Source organism: Puma concolor, chromosome A3 (assembly GCF_028749965.1).
Source record: "Puma concolor isolate L17-30 chromosome A3, mPumCon1.1.hap2, whole genome shotgun sequence".
In the NCBI taxonomy this organism is placed as follows: Eukaryota; Metazoa; Chordata; class Mammalia; order Carnivora; family Felidae; genus Puma; species Puma concolor.
This window is the reverse complement of record NC_141669.1, coordinates 22,109,708-22,124,286: the sequence shown is the minus strand read 5'-3', so window position 1 is coordinate 22,124,286 and position 14,579 is coordinate 22,109,708. Positions and strand designations below refer to the sequence as shown.

Here is a 14,579-nt window from a genome sequence, read left to right as displayed (position 1 = left end):
GTACAATCAAGTTTGGGGTGGAGGGGAGGGAGGAGTCAGATGACCTCGGAAGACAGAAAGAAGTACACAGCCAGCTCCAACTGAAGGGAGTGGAGATTAGTTTACCACCTACCTGGAACAAAACCCTCTGGCACTGTAGACTGGTTGGCCAAATATCTGTGAATAGCTTTCTGCCTCTTGGATTTGGGAATTTATTGTATGTCAAGAAGAAGAAAGGAATCAAGCAGTTCCAATTTCCTTCCTGTACAGAAGAGGAAACAAGCTGGAGGCAACCAGACTATTAGCAGCAGAGGGACCACAACCCATGTCGGTGCAAAGAGTCCAGTCTTCTACCGTCCCATTGTGATCGGGCTCTGGTTGTGCCACTTTTGTTTTTGAGCTGACAGGGAAATGCCTTCCATTGCAGAGAAGCTTTGTTCATTCTACACAGCAGCCCCTTAACACTGCCTCATGGGATTCCACTTTCAGTGGCAGAAAAGATGGGACCTGGGGCCCCTTGCTGTTGAGGCTAGAGGTCGGTGCTGGCAGCCTTGCTCCTCCTGTGGACTCTAGCCTTGGTCTCCACCTCCAAAAGAAAATCAGGAGGTTGCTTTCAGCCCTTGCTGTCTTTCTTCACCATAAACCCTCTTCTCCCCAGGCTGTTCCACTTCAACCTCCCCTCCCAATGTGTACACTTTATACTATCCATGGATGCCTGTGCTTTTCTTTCTTTGTGCATTTGCTCACACTTCCCCGCTCCAGGAGCATCCTTTTTCATCATCTCCACAAAAACCCTATTCATCCTTCAAGGTCCCAATGCAAATCTCACCTTTCATCAAGGAGTTTCATAGATTTCTCTAGTAAATATTCTCCCTCCCATGTGTTCTCAAGAGGAAAGGAAGAAAAAAGGATAAACAAGTGTTTATTAAGCACTTGGTCTATTTCAGGTATTTTGCATGTTACCTAATCATATGAGGTAGGTACTGCCCCATTTTACTTGCTATTATTGGGAGTTTGAGCAGTCTGAATAAGGTCAGTTTACTAAGTAGTGATGCTGGGATTTGAATGTAGACAGCCTGACTTCAGAGGACAATTGTTTCCAACCTAACCTCATTTGGTCTATTATATTTACCAGTGTAAATTCACTCTAGCACAGTGTTTTGTATATAGGAGCCTTTAGTTAAATATTTGTGACACCCAATTATCTTGCTTCCTCATTGTGTTTCTCCAGTAGCTGTGACAGGATTCTCCCTGCCTTAATCATATAGGAATTGAGTAAACTGGGGCTAGAGCTAGCCAGATAGCCTGAAAGAGTCCCGTATGGCTGCTCCCTGAAGTGTGGGCTCCCTGGATATAGTTAAAGGCTGCCAGCCTGACAAATGTACTGCCAGGGACCTGGTCATAGTTTCCACCACCCTAGAAAGGATGTTTCACTAGATTCACAAAATTTTAGAATGTTAGAGCTGGAAAGGGATTAAGAAATCACCGAACCTATTGATTTCCAAACACTTTTAGTTGTGGGCCCCTTTGTTTAAAAATGGCTTTTCCTAGAAATACATTTTAAAAGCTGAGGTAAAGAAGAACCTGTGGTGATATCCCCCAAAACGTCTCCTTATAAACCCCTAAAACTGAGGGGTTTGAAAAACAGTTAAACAGATGAGGAATCTTACATTCTAGTACTGACCAAGGCTGCAGAGACCACTAGTTATGGAACCAGTAAGGACCTTCTGAGGTTCTGGAATCCTGTGCTTTCCAGGGAGGAGTCCTCTTTGCGCAGCTTTTCTTTTTCTTTTTCTTTTTTTTTAATGTTTATTTTTTATTTTTGAGAGAGAGTGTAGGTGGGGGAGGGGCAGAGAGAAAGGGGACAGATGATCCGCAAAGAGCTTCGCGCTGACAGCAGAGATCCCCATGCAGGGCTGGAACTCACCAACCACTCACCAACCGTGAGATCACAACCTGACCAGAATGACTGAGCCACCCAGGTGCCCCTGCGCAGCATTTCTAAAGGCCCGTCGTGGACAAAAACTGAACTAGGTGCTAAGAGGATGGCAAATACAAACGACGCAGTTTCACCTATTCAGGAGCTCACAATCAAGGCTAGTGAAGAACCCAAGGACACTGAAAAAATAACACACGCACTTAACTATGTTTCCAAACTAATGCCCGAGATTGAGCAAGGCGTCAGCACCTTGGCCAGTTCCGGGGCGCGGGAGCAGTGAGGGTCTACCCAGGTTGAGAAGCCCGGGCCACGGGGAGAGGGGTCAGGAGGAGGCAGAGGTCAGGTGGGAAGCATGGCAGGAGGGGCCCTCACCGAGACCGGGCGCACACTTGGAAAAGGGTTTGCTCACAGACTGAGAGCTGAGCCGTTCTCCACGGGTATTTGTGGCTCAGTCCACTCCCACTCCAGCCCCGGGAGCCGGCTTAAGCTTGGAGGCCAGCCGGGCGGAAGGGCGTGGCTTGCGGCGGAAGTCCCGCCTCCTGTCGGGTCACGTGAGGGGCTGGACGCGAGAGCAGGTGAGTGGCTGGTGATCCTCCGTCCCGGGCTCAAAGCGTCGCGTGCTGAGAGCGCCTAAAGCGCCTGTGACCTCTTCCAGGCCAGGGAATGATAGGCCCTATTTCCGGTTGGACTCAGGAAGGATGCGGGCTGGTTCCAACCGAGAGTGACCCAGGGGACCAACCAAGCTCTGGGTAAAAGCCTGAGCAAACTGTCCTTACGTGTCTCGGTACGGAAGGAGGTCCCCAGGTGGCCTTGCTTCAGGGCGGGGGATGGGGTGGCTGGTAGCTGCCACTGACATTCAGTAGCCGCTTACAGCCCTCCTCTATTACCTGATTGCCTAAGACGATCCCTATAACAGGAAGTTGTCCAGGAAGCATCTCTCCTGAGGCCTCTGCCCCTCTAGGACATATTGGAAGCGGGAGGGGGAGAGGGAGTGGGCACAACGGAAAGTCAAGCGTCTCTTTAATTGTGGGGAGAGGCCATGAGGGTAACCCCCCTCTCCTCTTGGTTTGACAGGAATCATGGCACTCTGGCGGGCATACCAGCGAGCCCTGACTGTTCACCCGTGGAAAGTACAGGTCCTGACAGCTGGTGAGTGAATAGACCTGAGTGGAGCCAGAGCAGGCTGATTTGGGAGGCAAAAGCTCGCCCCACCACACCTCCCTCAGTTGCTTCTATTCAGCCCCCTTGAAGGGTTAGCTGTCTGTCATCCCAAGTTGTCCCCAGTCTTTGGGAAGGTGGGTCCCCAAGGCTGTTCTTAAGGAAAGGGTATGCCTAGTTGTAAAGTAGGATCTGAAAGTCCTCAGAAAGCTGAGGAGTCATCCCTTTGGGATAAAGGCATTGCTCCAGGAGGCCTTAACTTAGAAAACAATAGCAAACGCTCCTCTAACATCTTACAGTGTGCAAAACACTTTCAAGACACATTTATCTCATAGGGTCGTCACAAAGATCTGAGAGTCTGCATTAAATCACCTAATAAGTGCTGGGATCAGGACTTTTACCCCAGTTTATTTTCTTTGTGGTATTTTTTTTTTTTTTTTGGTAAAATGTATCTTAGCATACAAAAGAATAGTTAAGACGTGTGTACAGTTTAAATAGTATTAAAATTGATTACTTTTGTATCAGTACCCAGCTCGAGACCCCTTGAGCACCTATCCCTAACTTGTATAGCCGAGAGGACAATTTTCATGAGTTTTGTTTATACAACTCTTTTGCTTTTCTTATAGTTTTACTACCTATTTATATATCCCCAAACCATATACTAATCAAGGATTTATGTTTACTCCAAATCCAGTGACTGGATAACAACCTCACAAAGGCAACCCAGTGACTTAACCTGCATTTGTTACCATCTTTATTTTGCACATTAGCTAAGAAATCCAGAGATGGCACAGAGATAAGTAAGTTTTATAGTGGCGGGGGTGGGGGGAGGGGACTAGAAGGTCTATGACTCTTGGAGCAGTGCAAGAGTGAGCAGGTTAAGATGGGGTCTTGCCTATGTTTAGAGGAAGGGAACAGGATTCTAGTGAGGACCATGGGCTTCTGGAACGAAGACTGTCAGGAGGAGTGGCAAGCTATGAAAGCCAGGGAGGAACAGCAGTCTTGTTACTGGAATAGCCCCACATCAGCACTAGAAAGTTCACCGGGTGACTGGCCAAGGGTTGGACGCTTTTGCCCCTCCCCGGGCCCTTCTCCAACCTCTGTGCCCAACCACCCCATGTCCTGTCCTCAGAGCGTCCGTCAGCCTGCATGACTCACCTGGTTGCGCGCGTGGTGACTCATGCTGGACTGTGTGGCTGTGATGGGGACTGACACGCTGGGCCCTTTGCCAGTCTCAGACTCCCTCAGGGCCCTTAACGGCCAGAAGGAAGGTTCCCCCTCCTGGCCATCAAGAATAGAGAGGGAGGGATAGTCCCTGTGTTTCCCGTCCCAAGGGATGTGCAATTGACAAGGGGAGGAGCTAGAGTTCAGAGGGGCCCAAGTGCATATGTGTGACTGGACTGGGGTGCTGGAGCCCTGTATCTCCGTCTGGGTGTGTGGCTCTATACCTGCATCGTCTCCGCACAGCCCTGAAGCACCTTGTAGGTAGCACTTTTCTCAGACATCTCCTTCCCTGCTGCTAACGTGTTTGGATCAAACTACAAATGAAGGGAAGAGGTGGGTTTAGCTCATCGAGCTGTTTTTAGATCCTTGCACAGTGCTTCCTAAGGTCCCATGGGGTAGCTCATCACACTGGAAGACAGAAGAGAGATTTCAGACTTGGACTTAGAAGACCAGGTTTTGTTTTTGTTTAAAAAAAAATTTTTTTTTTTGGTAATGTTTATTTTTGAGAAAGAAAGCGTGAGCAAGGGAGGGGCAATGAGAGAGACACAGAGTCGGAAGCAGGCTCCAGGCTCTGAGCTGTCAGCACAGAGCCCTATGTGGGGCTAGAACCCACAAACTGTGAGATCATGACCTGAGCCAAAGCCAGATGCTTAACCGACTGAGCCACCCAGGCGCCCCAAGACCAGGTTTTGAATCTCAGCCATAGCACTCAGTAGCTGCGTGAACCAGGCAAGTAAATCAGTAAATCTCTTGGAGCCTCGGTTTCCTTATTTAGGAATTGAGTTTAGTTATATGACCTCACAGAGTCAGTGTAGGAGTTATCTCTGTGAAAAGGCTTTAGAAATTTGAAGGAAAAAAAAAAAAGTTCAATAGACATAAAGCCTCCTGGACTTGGCCCTTTCCGTGAGTGTTGTCAACCCTAAATGACAAGCTATTCTTTTTAGAGTGGTTTTTCAGCTGAGTTTGTTCCATTTGCCTTAAATTTGATCATGGGTGACTATCTTACCCTTGGCTCTCCAAATAGCAGAGCCTGGGGTTTTGATGCAGGTACTTTGTAAGGGAGTAGCAATTAATCCTGCAGGGGAAGAGGGAGAGCCAGTACAAAGATCATATTGCATACTGCTTAGGACGTGTGTCTCCTCATCCCTTAAAACGGACCGAGAAGCTCTTTGAAATGCCTCTTAGAACTATATGGGAGAATAGTCTTTTCTGGAGACAAGAAGAATCCTTTACCCACCAGCTCTCACCCCACATTGGTCAAATGTTTGCCACACGGGATGTCAACGCCTGTGTGCCCCCGGATCACATGTGCGTGGTCCCAGGTAAAGCATCAACAGCACAGCCCCAGATATGACTTAGGCCTGAGGCAGGATCGATCAGGTTGAGCCGCAGTAGTGGCCGGAGTAAGGGATAAGTGAATCAAGATCTGAAATGGTTCAAAAGAAGTGTCTGATACCCCCCAGCGTTGGCCAAGCCAGAGTCACGAACAGAGCAGCCTGGGAAGCGTGTTGTGCAGAGTCTGAGTCAGCCTTTTCCCGTCCTTTCTGGAGGGCCCTTCCAGTCTCCAGTGGGCCCGGGGCCCAGCTCCATCCATCTCCGGCCACTCTAGTCCTGCTATGGAGACAGCCAAGCTTCTACAGACCCTGGTTTCCCTAGAATCTGAATTCCACCAGGATGTGAGGGCTCAAAAGGCATTGGAGCATCCAGTCCAGCCCCTGATACCACAGAGCAGGCAGGGGGCAGGGGTGATGTGCACCGAGGTCCCCATGGCCGGTGGTAGAGCTGGCATTGGAACGTAAGGTGCTTCCCAATGCAGTGCTCTGCACTCAAGACCGCTGGGGCCTTAGACTGCGGAGCGTAGCCCCAGCTGGTCTGGGCTTCCATACCTGACAAAGCTGCAGAACCCTCCATTTTGTCTCGTTTTCTAGCAGTAGGATGGCTTCGGGCCAGGCGTGGGGAGAGCATTCAGCCCAGTCCCAGAGGACACACTCTCCCCTCTCTCTGCCCAGCTTCAGTTGCCTCTGGGCTCTATCAGACCAAGCCCCTGGCCCAGGCAGCAATTTAATTGTGGAAGACTTCTGGGGAGGAGTGAATCTACAGCACCTCGGGCCCCATGCCGGGAGCCCTACCTGCTGCCCCAGGCCTTCTGCGCTCAAGGACACGTTTCCTGCTCCTCACTCCAGCTTCCTGCCCCTCACTTAGCCTTCTCATCTTCCATTAGTGCTTTATTTTCTTGCCTCTAAGACCCCATACACAAAGTCAGGAGGGGTACAAAGTGGGGCAAGTGGGGAATTAAGACGAGGGTGTAGAAGTTGGGGCTTTTCCACTAGTGGGCAGGGGGTGGTCCCAAACAGATCTCTGCTCAGAGGCAGCCTCTCCCCAACCCCCTCAGTCCGCTGAATCCGGTGGTGAGTGACGGCATGAGAACTGGCACCTACCCAGGGGCATGATGTCACACCTGCGCCAGCGTCTGCCTGCTGGGCTCCACGCCCAGCCTGGCATTGGGGCATCACTGCCCAGCAGCCCCTCACCCTGCCCCATCAGGGCTCGGGCTTCACATCTCTGCCCTGACCCTCTGGAAATAAATCCAAGGAAAGGGGAGCCAGAGCACGGAAAGATCTAGATCAACCAAGTATGTCCAGGAGGCCTCCCGGAACCTGGTGGGGGCCTGCTTGGGCTCTGCACTGGGGAAGGTGGAATGAGGAACCTGAATGTCAGCTCTTCTTGCTCAAATTCCCTCGGCCCAGAGACCAGGCCTTGTTCTGTGCTCAGACCAAAGCCTTGCACCTCCCTGGAGTTGCTGCAGGCCCAGAGTCCTTCTGATGTGTGGGCAGAGGAGGAACTGCTGGGCACGGTTTTTTGTCTGAAATGGACAAAGCTGGCATGGGCTACAGAGCTACGTGCCCACTGCCTCTCGCCGCTGCCCTTTGCTCAGGAGTCCCTCGGGTTCCATGAGCGTGGTCTGGGGGCCTGGAAGCCATCTTTCTCAAAGTCCTGCTGGCTCCCAGGACTGTGGTTTTCATTCCTGCTCTGCCGTTAGCTTGTTGGGTGACTGTTGACAAGCCACGAAGAATGAAACACACACCTTCATCTCTTTGTGGCTCTTGTGACCCAGGAAGATTGCTGCTTGCCCTCCCCACAAGGGGACAAGGAACAGAGAGGGTCAGCTCCTGGGGAGTAGAAGACAGAAAGGAAGTGCATTAGTCTAGGAAGTCTCTTTGATGTGCAGCCTTTGGGGCCTTGTTTGGGCAGGAACCCCCTGCGAGTAGCAGAGCAGCCGAAGGGGCCTCTTGGCACCCACTGACCCCTGAGCCCAAGTCTCAGCCCCTGCCGTGATTCCCTGGCTTCCTGCTCCTTCTTGAGAGAAGGCCTGGGTTCAGCCCAACTCCGCTCCTTACCAAATCACCTCAGCTCTCAAAGATGGTAAATGGAGGTGTGAGTCTACATCCCAGACCTTTCGTGAGGATCGAATATGCGAGAGCCGTTTGTAAGTTAAACAGCTTGCCCAAGAAGGTCAGACTGTTACTCTCTTCATTTAAGAAGTGACTGCCTTCTGTTCCACCCTCTCCGGGGCTTCTCAGGGTCCCCTTCCCTTTCTGCATGGCCACAGCAGCAACCCCTCCCTGGGGGGGTGTGAGCGAGGGCGTAGGGAGATAAGTGCTAACTGCGCGGAGCAGGGAGAGGGGAGCAAGCCTTCAGTTCCACCTGTCCTCACACCTTGAGCCTGACACGTGGTCCTGCGGGCTGGGCTACTCTGGGGAGCACTCACACTTGGAGTTCTTCATGCCTTTCCCAGAGCGGACCTGTTGGTTAGGTGTGGCAGGGGATAAGAGAACAGAGATGTCTAGGATTCTGTCCTTGGCCTCTGGGAGGTTGTGGCTAGCCATGTTCTGGGAAGAGCCTCCACCACTTTGAGAGTTTCTGGGAGAGGTTGCCTTGATGGTTTTGTCGGGGGTCCCAGAGCTGCTCCACGGGCCTGGGAGTGCCGTCACCCGTGGGATGGGGGGTGGAGTGCGGATCACAGCCCCGGCCCTCCGCCTTCTTCAGCTGCCTCTGACGACACTGCTCAGGGGCAGGGTTTTGCAGAGGGTGCAGAGGAAGAGTAGTGAGGGTGCAGCTGGTGTGGACGTCAGAGCCAGCTCTGGACCAAGGAATAGGGTTAAAGGATGTGTTTGCCCAGTGCTGATTGAGGGCACAGGGACAGTGGTAGCTATGGGACTGGAGGGGGGGCCCTCATTACTCAGTGAGATGGACGGGCAAGCTGGAGGTCATACGGTCACTCCCGAGTGACCCTATGTGTGTGTGTTCGCTAGGAACCATCACGCCACCATAACTGACGGGGGCTCTGTAAACAGTGATGATTTCTGTCTCAGTTTCTGGGTGTGGGTGTCTGACTAAGGCTGCTTGGAGCGGGGTGTCTGTGTGAGTGCCGGAAGGGGAAGCAGGTACAAAGGCCTGGGAGAGAAATGGCTATAATATCTATTGTCAGCTCAGTCTGAGGTTGTGAATGCGGGTGCCTGGGTTTACCTGATTGTGCTAGGAGGTAGCCAGGACTCCTCCTTGTGGGGACTCTTACCAGCTCAGCCACTCATCTTCCCGCATGGGACCATTTAAACACTCATGTTTTAGAAAAAGAATTATTTTTGCTGTTATCCATAAGTAGAGACCTCAAGACCCAGGGGACGGACATTGTCCAGGGTCTTGCCTTGGACTGGGGGGAAGAAACCAGGGTTCCTTACCATTCTACACATGATCTCTTCGTATTGTGGAGTCCTGGAAAAATCACTGTCTAGGGAATCAGGCCACCTGGTTCTTGCCTTGGTTCTGCCCCTTACTGGTTATAGGAGGTCCCAGGCCTTCATTTCCATACCTTGTAAAGCAGGAGTTTGGATGGGATTATCTGGAAGGCCTTTCCAATTCTGATCGTCCTTGGTTCTCAGCCCCAAGCACCTTAAATTCTCCTTCCTCTAGCTGCAGTCTCTGACTGGGACTTCCCTTTATTACTCTGTGCAGAGTCCATGGGCCCTGGCCTGATCAAGGCTGCTCGTCCCAGTTTCTAACAGGACACAGGGGAGATGTCACCATCTTTGGGAGAGGAGAGTTTCGAAGCAGCAGTGAACGACTGGCTCTTTGCCCCAGAATTAGTCTCTTGGGCTCAGAGTGTCAGAGCCTCATTCAGGGACTCACTTCCCTACCTGGAATGGCAGCCCATGTCCAGGAGTGTCCTGACAATACCCGTGTACCCTGCACAGGGTCCCTGATGGGCCTGGGTGACATTATCTCACAGCAGCTGGTGGAGAGGCAAGGTCTGCGGGAACACCAGACTGGCCGGACCCTGACCATGGTCTCTGTGGGCTGTGGCTTTGTGGTAAGTTCTGCCCACAGCCGGGCTGCTGGAGGATCGGACGGTGGCCTTAGTTCCATGTCATCCTTTAGTTTCCCTTGGCCTCTCTCCATCTAAGCCAACCTTGAGTGTGTGCTTCCACTGGGATTTGGTTTCTAATCCTTGAAGAGAGGAGCTTTGTGATGCAAAAGCCAAGTGCTTCCCTCACTGCACACCCTCTCTTCTCCCCGGGGTTCACTTTCAGGGCCCCGTAGTGGGAGGCTGGTACAGGGTTTTGGACCGGCTCGTCCCTGGCACCACCAAGGTAGATGCGCTGAAGAAGATGCTGTTGGATCAGGTGAGCCGAAGGAGAAGGGGCTCAGGAGGGGTGAGCGGTGCTGGGGGAGGGCGGGGGTTGAGGTGCTCACAGACCTTTAATTCTTCTCCCCTAGGGGGGCTTTGCCCCTTGTTTTCTAGGCTGTTTCCTCCCACTGGTAGGAGCACTCAACGGACTGTCAGCCCAGGACAACTGGGCCAAGCTACGGCGGGTGAGCTGGGCAGGTGTGGGGCGGCCTCTGGTCTCTGGCCGGCAGCCCGCCAGTCCCAGGGGAACGAGGCAGGTTTCATGGGGACGAGCCAGGTGCGAGTCCGGGCCGAGTCCCAGGCTCTGGAGAAGAGGAGCTGAGGGGTGTGGCACAGACTTCCTCGAACAGAAGTCAGTGTGGGGTGTGACACGCAGACCAGGAGGCGGGGGCGGCTTGGAAGTAAGTGCGAGGGTCAGTTTGTTCCTTCTTTGTCTCCTCAGGACTATCCTGATGCCCTCATCACCAACTACTATGTAAGCGATGACACCGCCCCTGCCCATCCTGCTTTCTTGAGTCCAGACGTGCCCGGGATGGGGGTCCTCCTGACATAGAAGCCCCTCCGTTGGGATGAGTGGGCACCACACTCAGGGAAGCACTCACTCAGCTGCTCACCTTGTTCTTGTCTGCAGAAGTCGGAGTGAGACCAGGCAGTGAGTCCAGGGGTCGGGTGATGGAGGCAGCCCCCCAACCTTTACCTTCGTTCTCTTCTAGCTCTGGCCTGCTGTGCAGTTAGCCAACTTCTACCTGGTCCCCCTTCATTACAGGTAAGACAGGTTCTACCCCCACCCATCAAAGAAGATGCATAAGGCGATTCTCCTTTCAACCTCGAATCACGTTAGAGCCTCCCAGAACACTGCCCCAGCCGCAGCGCCTCACACTCTCAAGCATTTTATTCAGAACCTCTTATCCATTATAGAGCCTGTCCCAGCACCTGCCCACTGACCTTCTTTCATCTTCCTGGAGAGGCTCTTGCTCCACAGCCCTGTCTCCGTCCCACCTGAGCTCCCACCTTTGATGGCATATCTGCAGGGACAGTGCCTGGGGTGGGGGTGGGAGGCAACAGCCTAGGTTAGACAGAAGGGTAGACGGAAGAGCCAAGTGGGAACCTGGCCAGGTTAGTCCACTGCAGAGTATTACTTTACCCTAGTAATAAAGGTAGTTGCTGAAACCACAGTAAAAATATAGTGGAACTCAAGGTGAGTAGTTGAAACTATTGGGGATGAAGGGATTTGGGGAACAGGGAAAAATATGAACTCTTCAGAGGGGACAGAGTCGACATTGACATGAATAGCATAGCTTAAAGGAAGAATTGGGGAGCAGATTCTCAACATTAGAGTCTTTGCAACACTCTTTGAAACTAGAGGAAGGTAAATTTACAATAAGGAGAAGGAGGTGCCACTTTACATGGCAGGCAGCGCAGTTTTGGAAGATAAAATCGCAGCTGGTATAAGACAGACAGACACGTGTAGTCAGAAGGAGCCTGGACAGGAGTGAATCAGAGCCACACTTGGCAAGATGAGGGTGTTCAACTTTGAGGCTCTTGTCCAGCAGACAGAGCTCTGGGGCAGTGCCAGACCCCAACCTGCTTGTCCTCCGGTCTGAGCCACACGTCCCTCCAGGGCTGAAGGAAGACCTGAATGTGGACGTTCTCAGAGACAAGCCCTCCTTTTCTGTTGCACTTTCCTAGCTCTCCCCACCCCCTTCCTTGCTCCCCATTCTTCACCATCCTCACGCCGCCCCTCCTGTCCCGTAGACTGGCCGTTGTCCAGTGTGTGGCTGTTCTCTGGAATTCCTACCTGTCCTGGAAGGCTCACCGGCTCTAGGCCCGCCTCACTCCATTGCCTGCACTTGTGGGGATGCCGCTTGACCCTGGAGCCACCAGACAGCCTCCTCAGAGTGGGCACATCAGCTTTCCTGGGGTTCCGTGCCACTCAGAACTTAATGGGCTTTGCACCTGTCTCCTCTTGAAACCATTAAAACCCTTCTAATCGTTTTGTACAACCACCACCATAAACGTTCGTTGTACTGTATGGTCTTGTCAACCTTCGTTTATACTCATATCCCAGCAGTGCCACTCACCCCCCACTCTTCAGAGACACGTCTGTTCTCTAACCTTCCCAGCCCTACAGTAACTCCAGCTCTTTGGGGGCCACAGACCCTTTATGTGGTGCCTCCAGAAGTATGCTATTAAATATGTAGTCTGAAACCTGCAAAAGCGGTGAGTAGGACGCAGCAGAAACCTATGGGGCAGTAAGAATTTCTAGAGCCGGAAAGAAGTCTAGAGACACCAACCCTGATCTTCTTTTACAGATGAGCACACCGAGGTCCATATAAGTGAGGTGACCTGTCCGTACCACCAACCAGTGGCAGAGTGGAAACTTGAACCCACATGCTATAGGTGAATGTTTGTATACCCTCCAAAATTCATGTTAAAGACCTAATGCCCAAAGTGATGGCATTAGGTGGTAGGGCCTTTGGGAGGTGATTAGGACATGAGGGATTAATGTCCTTCTAAAGCAGCCCCAGAGAGATCCCTCACCCCTTCCACCATGTGAGGACACAATGAGAAGGTACTTTTTCTGCAGGTCAGCAAGTGGGTTCTCACTAGAGAACCAGCGCCGTCAGCTTGGACCTCCCAGCTTCTAGAACTGTGACAAATAAATGTTTGTTTATAAGACGCCGAGTTGATATTTTTGTTGTAGCAATGTGAAGAGACTGAGACAGGTTCCCCGACTTCCTAAGTGATCTTAACTGGAGGTCAAAGGTATAGTAATACTGTGGCTGTGATTCCCAGAAGAAAAACTCACATGGCTAAAATACCACTTTGGGGCAAACTCAGTAGATGGACCCACCTTTGTGGTCTGAAAGCACCCAGAGGCCAGAGACCCTCCTTTTAATGGTGCCTCACCTAGACTGCTCTAGAATTTAGACCACGGGGCTGGAATAAGATCAAGAATCCCGCCTGCCTTGCTGCCTCTGGGGTGGTAACCAGAGTCCTAGCTGGGAGCCAGCTGTGCTCCTGATCGCCTTAGGTTGTGGAGCTGCTAGCCAGGCTAGGGGCTAGGTCTGAGCAGCACAACCTCTCAGTGCCTCCGGCCCCTTCTAGAGGCAAACAGCAGGGTGGGCGCCACTGACAGCCCAGCGGTCCAGCCTCTCTTTTGTGTGTCACGGGAGACTGGCTACCTGACTGGTCTGATCTGGGGATCGCCCTAGTCCCTGCCGGCAGGTAGAGGACTCTCTCTCTCTCTCTCATGGCTCCCAGCGCAGTCGTTAAGCCCCACCGGCTTCTCGCTCTCCTAAATCTGGGGCCGCTTCCAGCCCTGGCGCCAGAACGCAGAGTCTCTGGTTCTGAGGTGCGCCCCTCCGGGTCTCGCAAGCGGCCGGACTCGAGGCTGCGACCGTCATTGCTTCTACAATCAGTGCATGTTCCTCGCTGACGTCAGTAGGAGCTGTCCGGGAGCTATATAAGGCTGGCGGCGGTCCCGGGACAGACCCCGTGTTCCCCAAGGCGCCCTCAGCCCGCCCGGGGGACAGAGACTGGAGCGCCGTCCTGCAACGTGCAGACGCTCTCCGGCAACCTGTGAGTGGCTCGGAGGAGCATCCGCCCTGACTCCCTCAGCACCCGGACTCGTCGCATAGCTCACCCATCGCGACTCGCTCAGCGGGACGGAGGGAGGACAGGGTGGCGCTGGGCTGGGCTGCGGCTGGAGGGAAGGCTGTGGGCACGGGCGGCAGCCGCAGGGGCCCGGCGGGGGAGCTGGATGAGCGCGGGAAGGGGAGTGGCGCCACCTGCCCCGGGCGCACCTCACCCTGCGCTACGCCTGTGTGTCCAGGGCCGGCGGCACCATGAGGCAGGTGGGACGCGCGGCGCTGCTGGCGGCGCTGCTGCTCCTGGCGGCGCTGCGCCCGGGGAGCAGCCAGTGGAGCCCGGAAGCGGCGGTCGCGGGGGTCCGGGACCCGAGTCTGCGCTGGAGCCCTGGGGCGCGGAACCAGGACGGCGGGGCCCGCGCGCTACTCTTGCTGCTGGCCGAGCGCTTCCCGCGCCGCGCGGGGCCGGGAGGATGGGGACCCCGGACTGCGGGAGAGCGGCCGAGACGGGACGACCCTCCGCTATCCATTGACCTCACCTTCCACCTGCTGCGGACCCTGCTGGAGCTGGCGCGGACGCAGAGTCAGCGGGAGCGCGCCGAGCAGAACCGCATTATATTCGAGTCCGTGGGCAAGTGATCTTCGGGGGAGTCTGCGGTCACGAGAACCTCGACCCCCGTCCTCCACCCCCTGGGCCGGGACGTGCGCGACTGGAACTGACCCAGTCCCGCCGGGCTATAGCGGCCCAGGGATGCCCTGAGCACTCTGTGCGTCACCAGTTTTTAATAAAAGTGCTGAAGAGCCTTTGGCCTCGGTTGTGGGGCGCAGGGAGCCACGGCAGGATGGGAGCCCGGGGGAAAGTGCGGCCTCCTATGCCGGCGGGAGGGAACCAGATGCTGCATGAGGGCTCCCGCAGAACGGCTTTCAGCCAGGGCCCCATATCCCCAACGCCCCCAGGAACTCAAGTCCTGGTGCCGTCGCACCACCCCGACACTCCTCCCTT

The 14,579-nt window shown here is 53.7% G+C and overlaps 2 protein-coding genes across 4 annotated transcripts; both read left to right on the top strand.

Moving 5' to 3' along the window:
* The first annotated feature begins 2,401 nt into the window (after positions 1–2,401).
* MPV17 (mitochondrial inner membrane protein MPV17) lies at positions 2,402–12,018 on the top strand. Of its 3 annotated transcripts, XM_025927264.2 has the most exons (8): positions 2,408–2,493; positions 2,993–3,067; positions 9,553–9,668; positions 9,889–9,981; positions 10,076–10,171; positions 10,429–10,461; positions 10,700–10,752; positions 11,742–12,018. In XM_025927264.2, the coding sequence occupies exons 2-8, from the start codon at positions 2,998–3,000 to the stop codon at positions 11,809–11,811; spliced, it is 531 nt and encodes a 176-aa protein (XP_025783049.1). In that variant the 5' UTR covers positions 2,408–2,493; positions 2,993–2,997; the 3' UTR covers positions 11,812–12,018. The 3 variants fall into 3 exon arrangements, 1 of the variants encoding a protein (XP_025783049.1); XR_015248963.1 differs by lacking the exon at positions 10,700–10,752 and having other exon boundaries at positions 2,402–2,493; positions 10,429–10,638; XR_015248962.1 differs by lacking the exons at positions 10,700–10,752; positions 11,742–12,018 and adding an exon at positions 10,753–11,735 and having other exon boundaries at positions 2,402–2,493; positions 10,429–10,638.
* Positions 12,019–12,147: 129 nt separating this feature from the next.
* On the top strand, positions 12,148–14,379 carry UCN (urocortin). Its single transcript, XM_086700238.1, has 2 exons — positions 12,148–13,568; positions 13,822–14,379. Exon 2 carries the CDS (start codon positions 13,835–13,837, stop codon positions 14,213–14,215), a length of 381 nt encoding a protein of 126 aa, XP_086556364.1. The 5' UTR covers positions 12,148–13,568; positions 13,822–13,834; the 3' UTR covers positions 14,216–14,379.
* The last annotated feature ends 200 nt before the right edge of the window (positions 14,380–14,579 follow it).

Bases quoted from the DNA above. Each gene is read 5' to 3' on its own strand.
- UCN (XM_086700238.1), top strand. From the start codon at position 13,835: ATGAGGCAGGTGGGACGCGCGGCGCTGCTGGCGGCGCTGCTGCTCCTG.
- MPV17 (XM_025927264.2), top strand. From the start codon at position 2,998: ATGGCACTCTGGCGGGCATACCAGCGAGCCCTGACTGTTCACCCGTGG. The intron at 9,669-9,888 runs GTAAGTTCTGCC...GTTCACTTTCAG, and splicing joins CTGTGGGCTGTGGCTTTGTG to GGCCCCGTAGTGGGAGGCTG. The intron at 10,753-11,741 runs GTAAGACAGGTT...CCTGTCCCGTAG, and splicing joins CTGGTCCCCCTTCATTACAG to ACTGGCCGTTGTCCAGTGTG.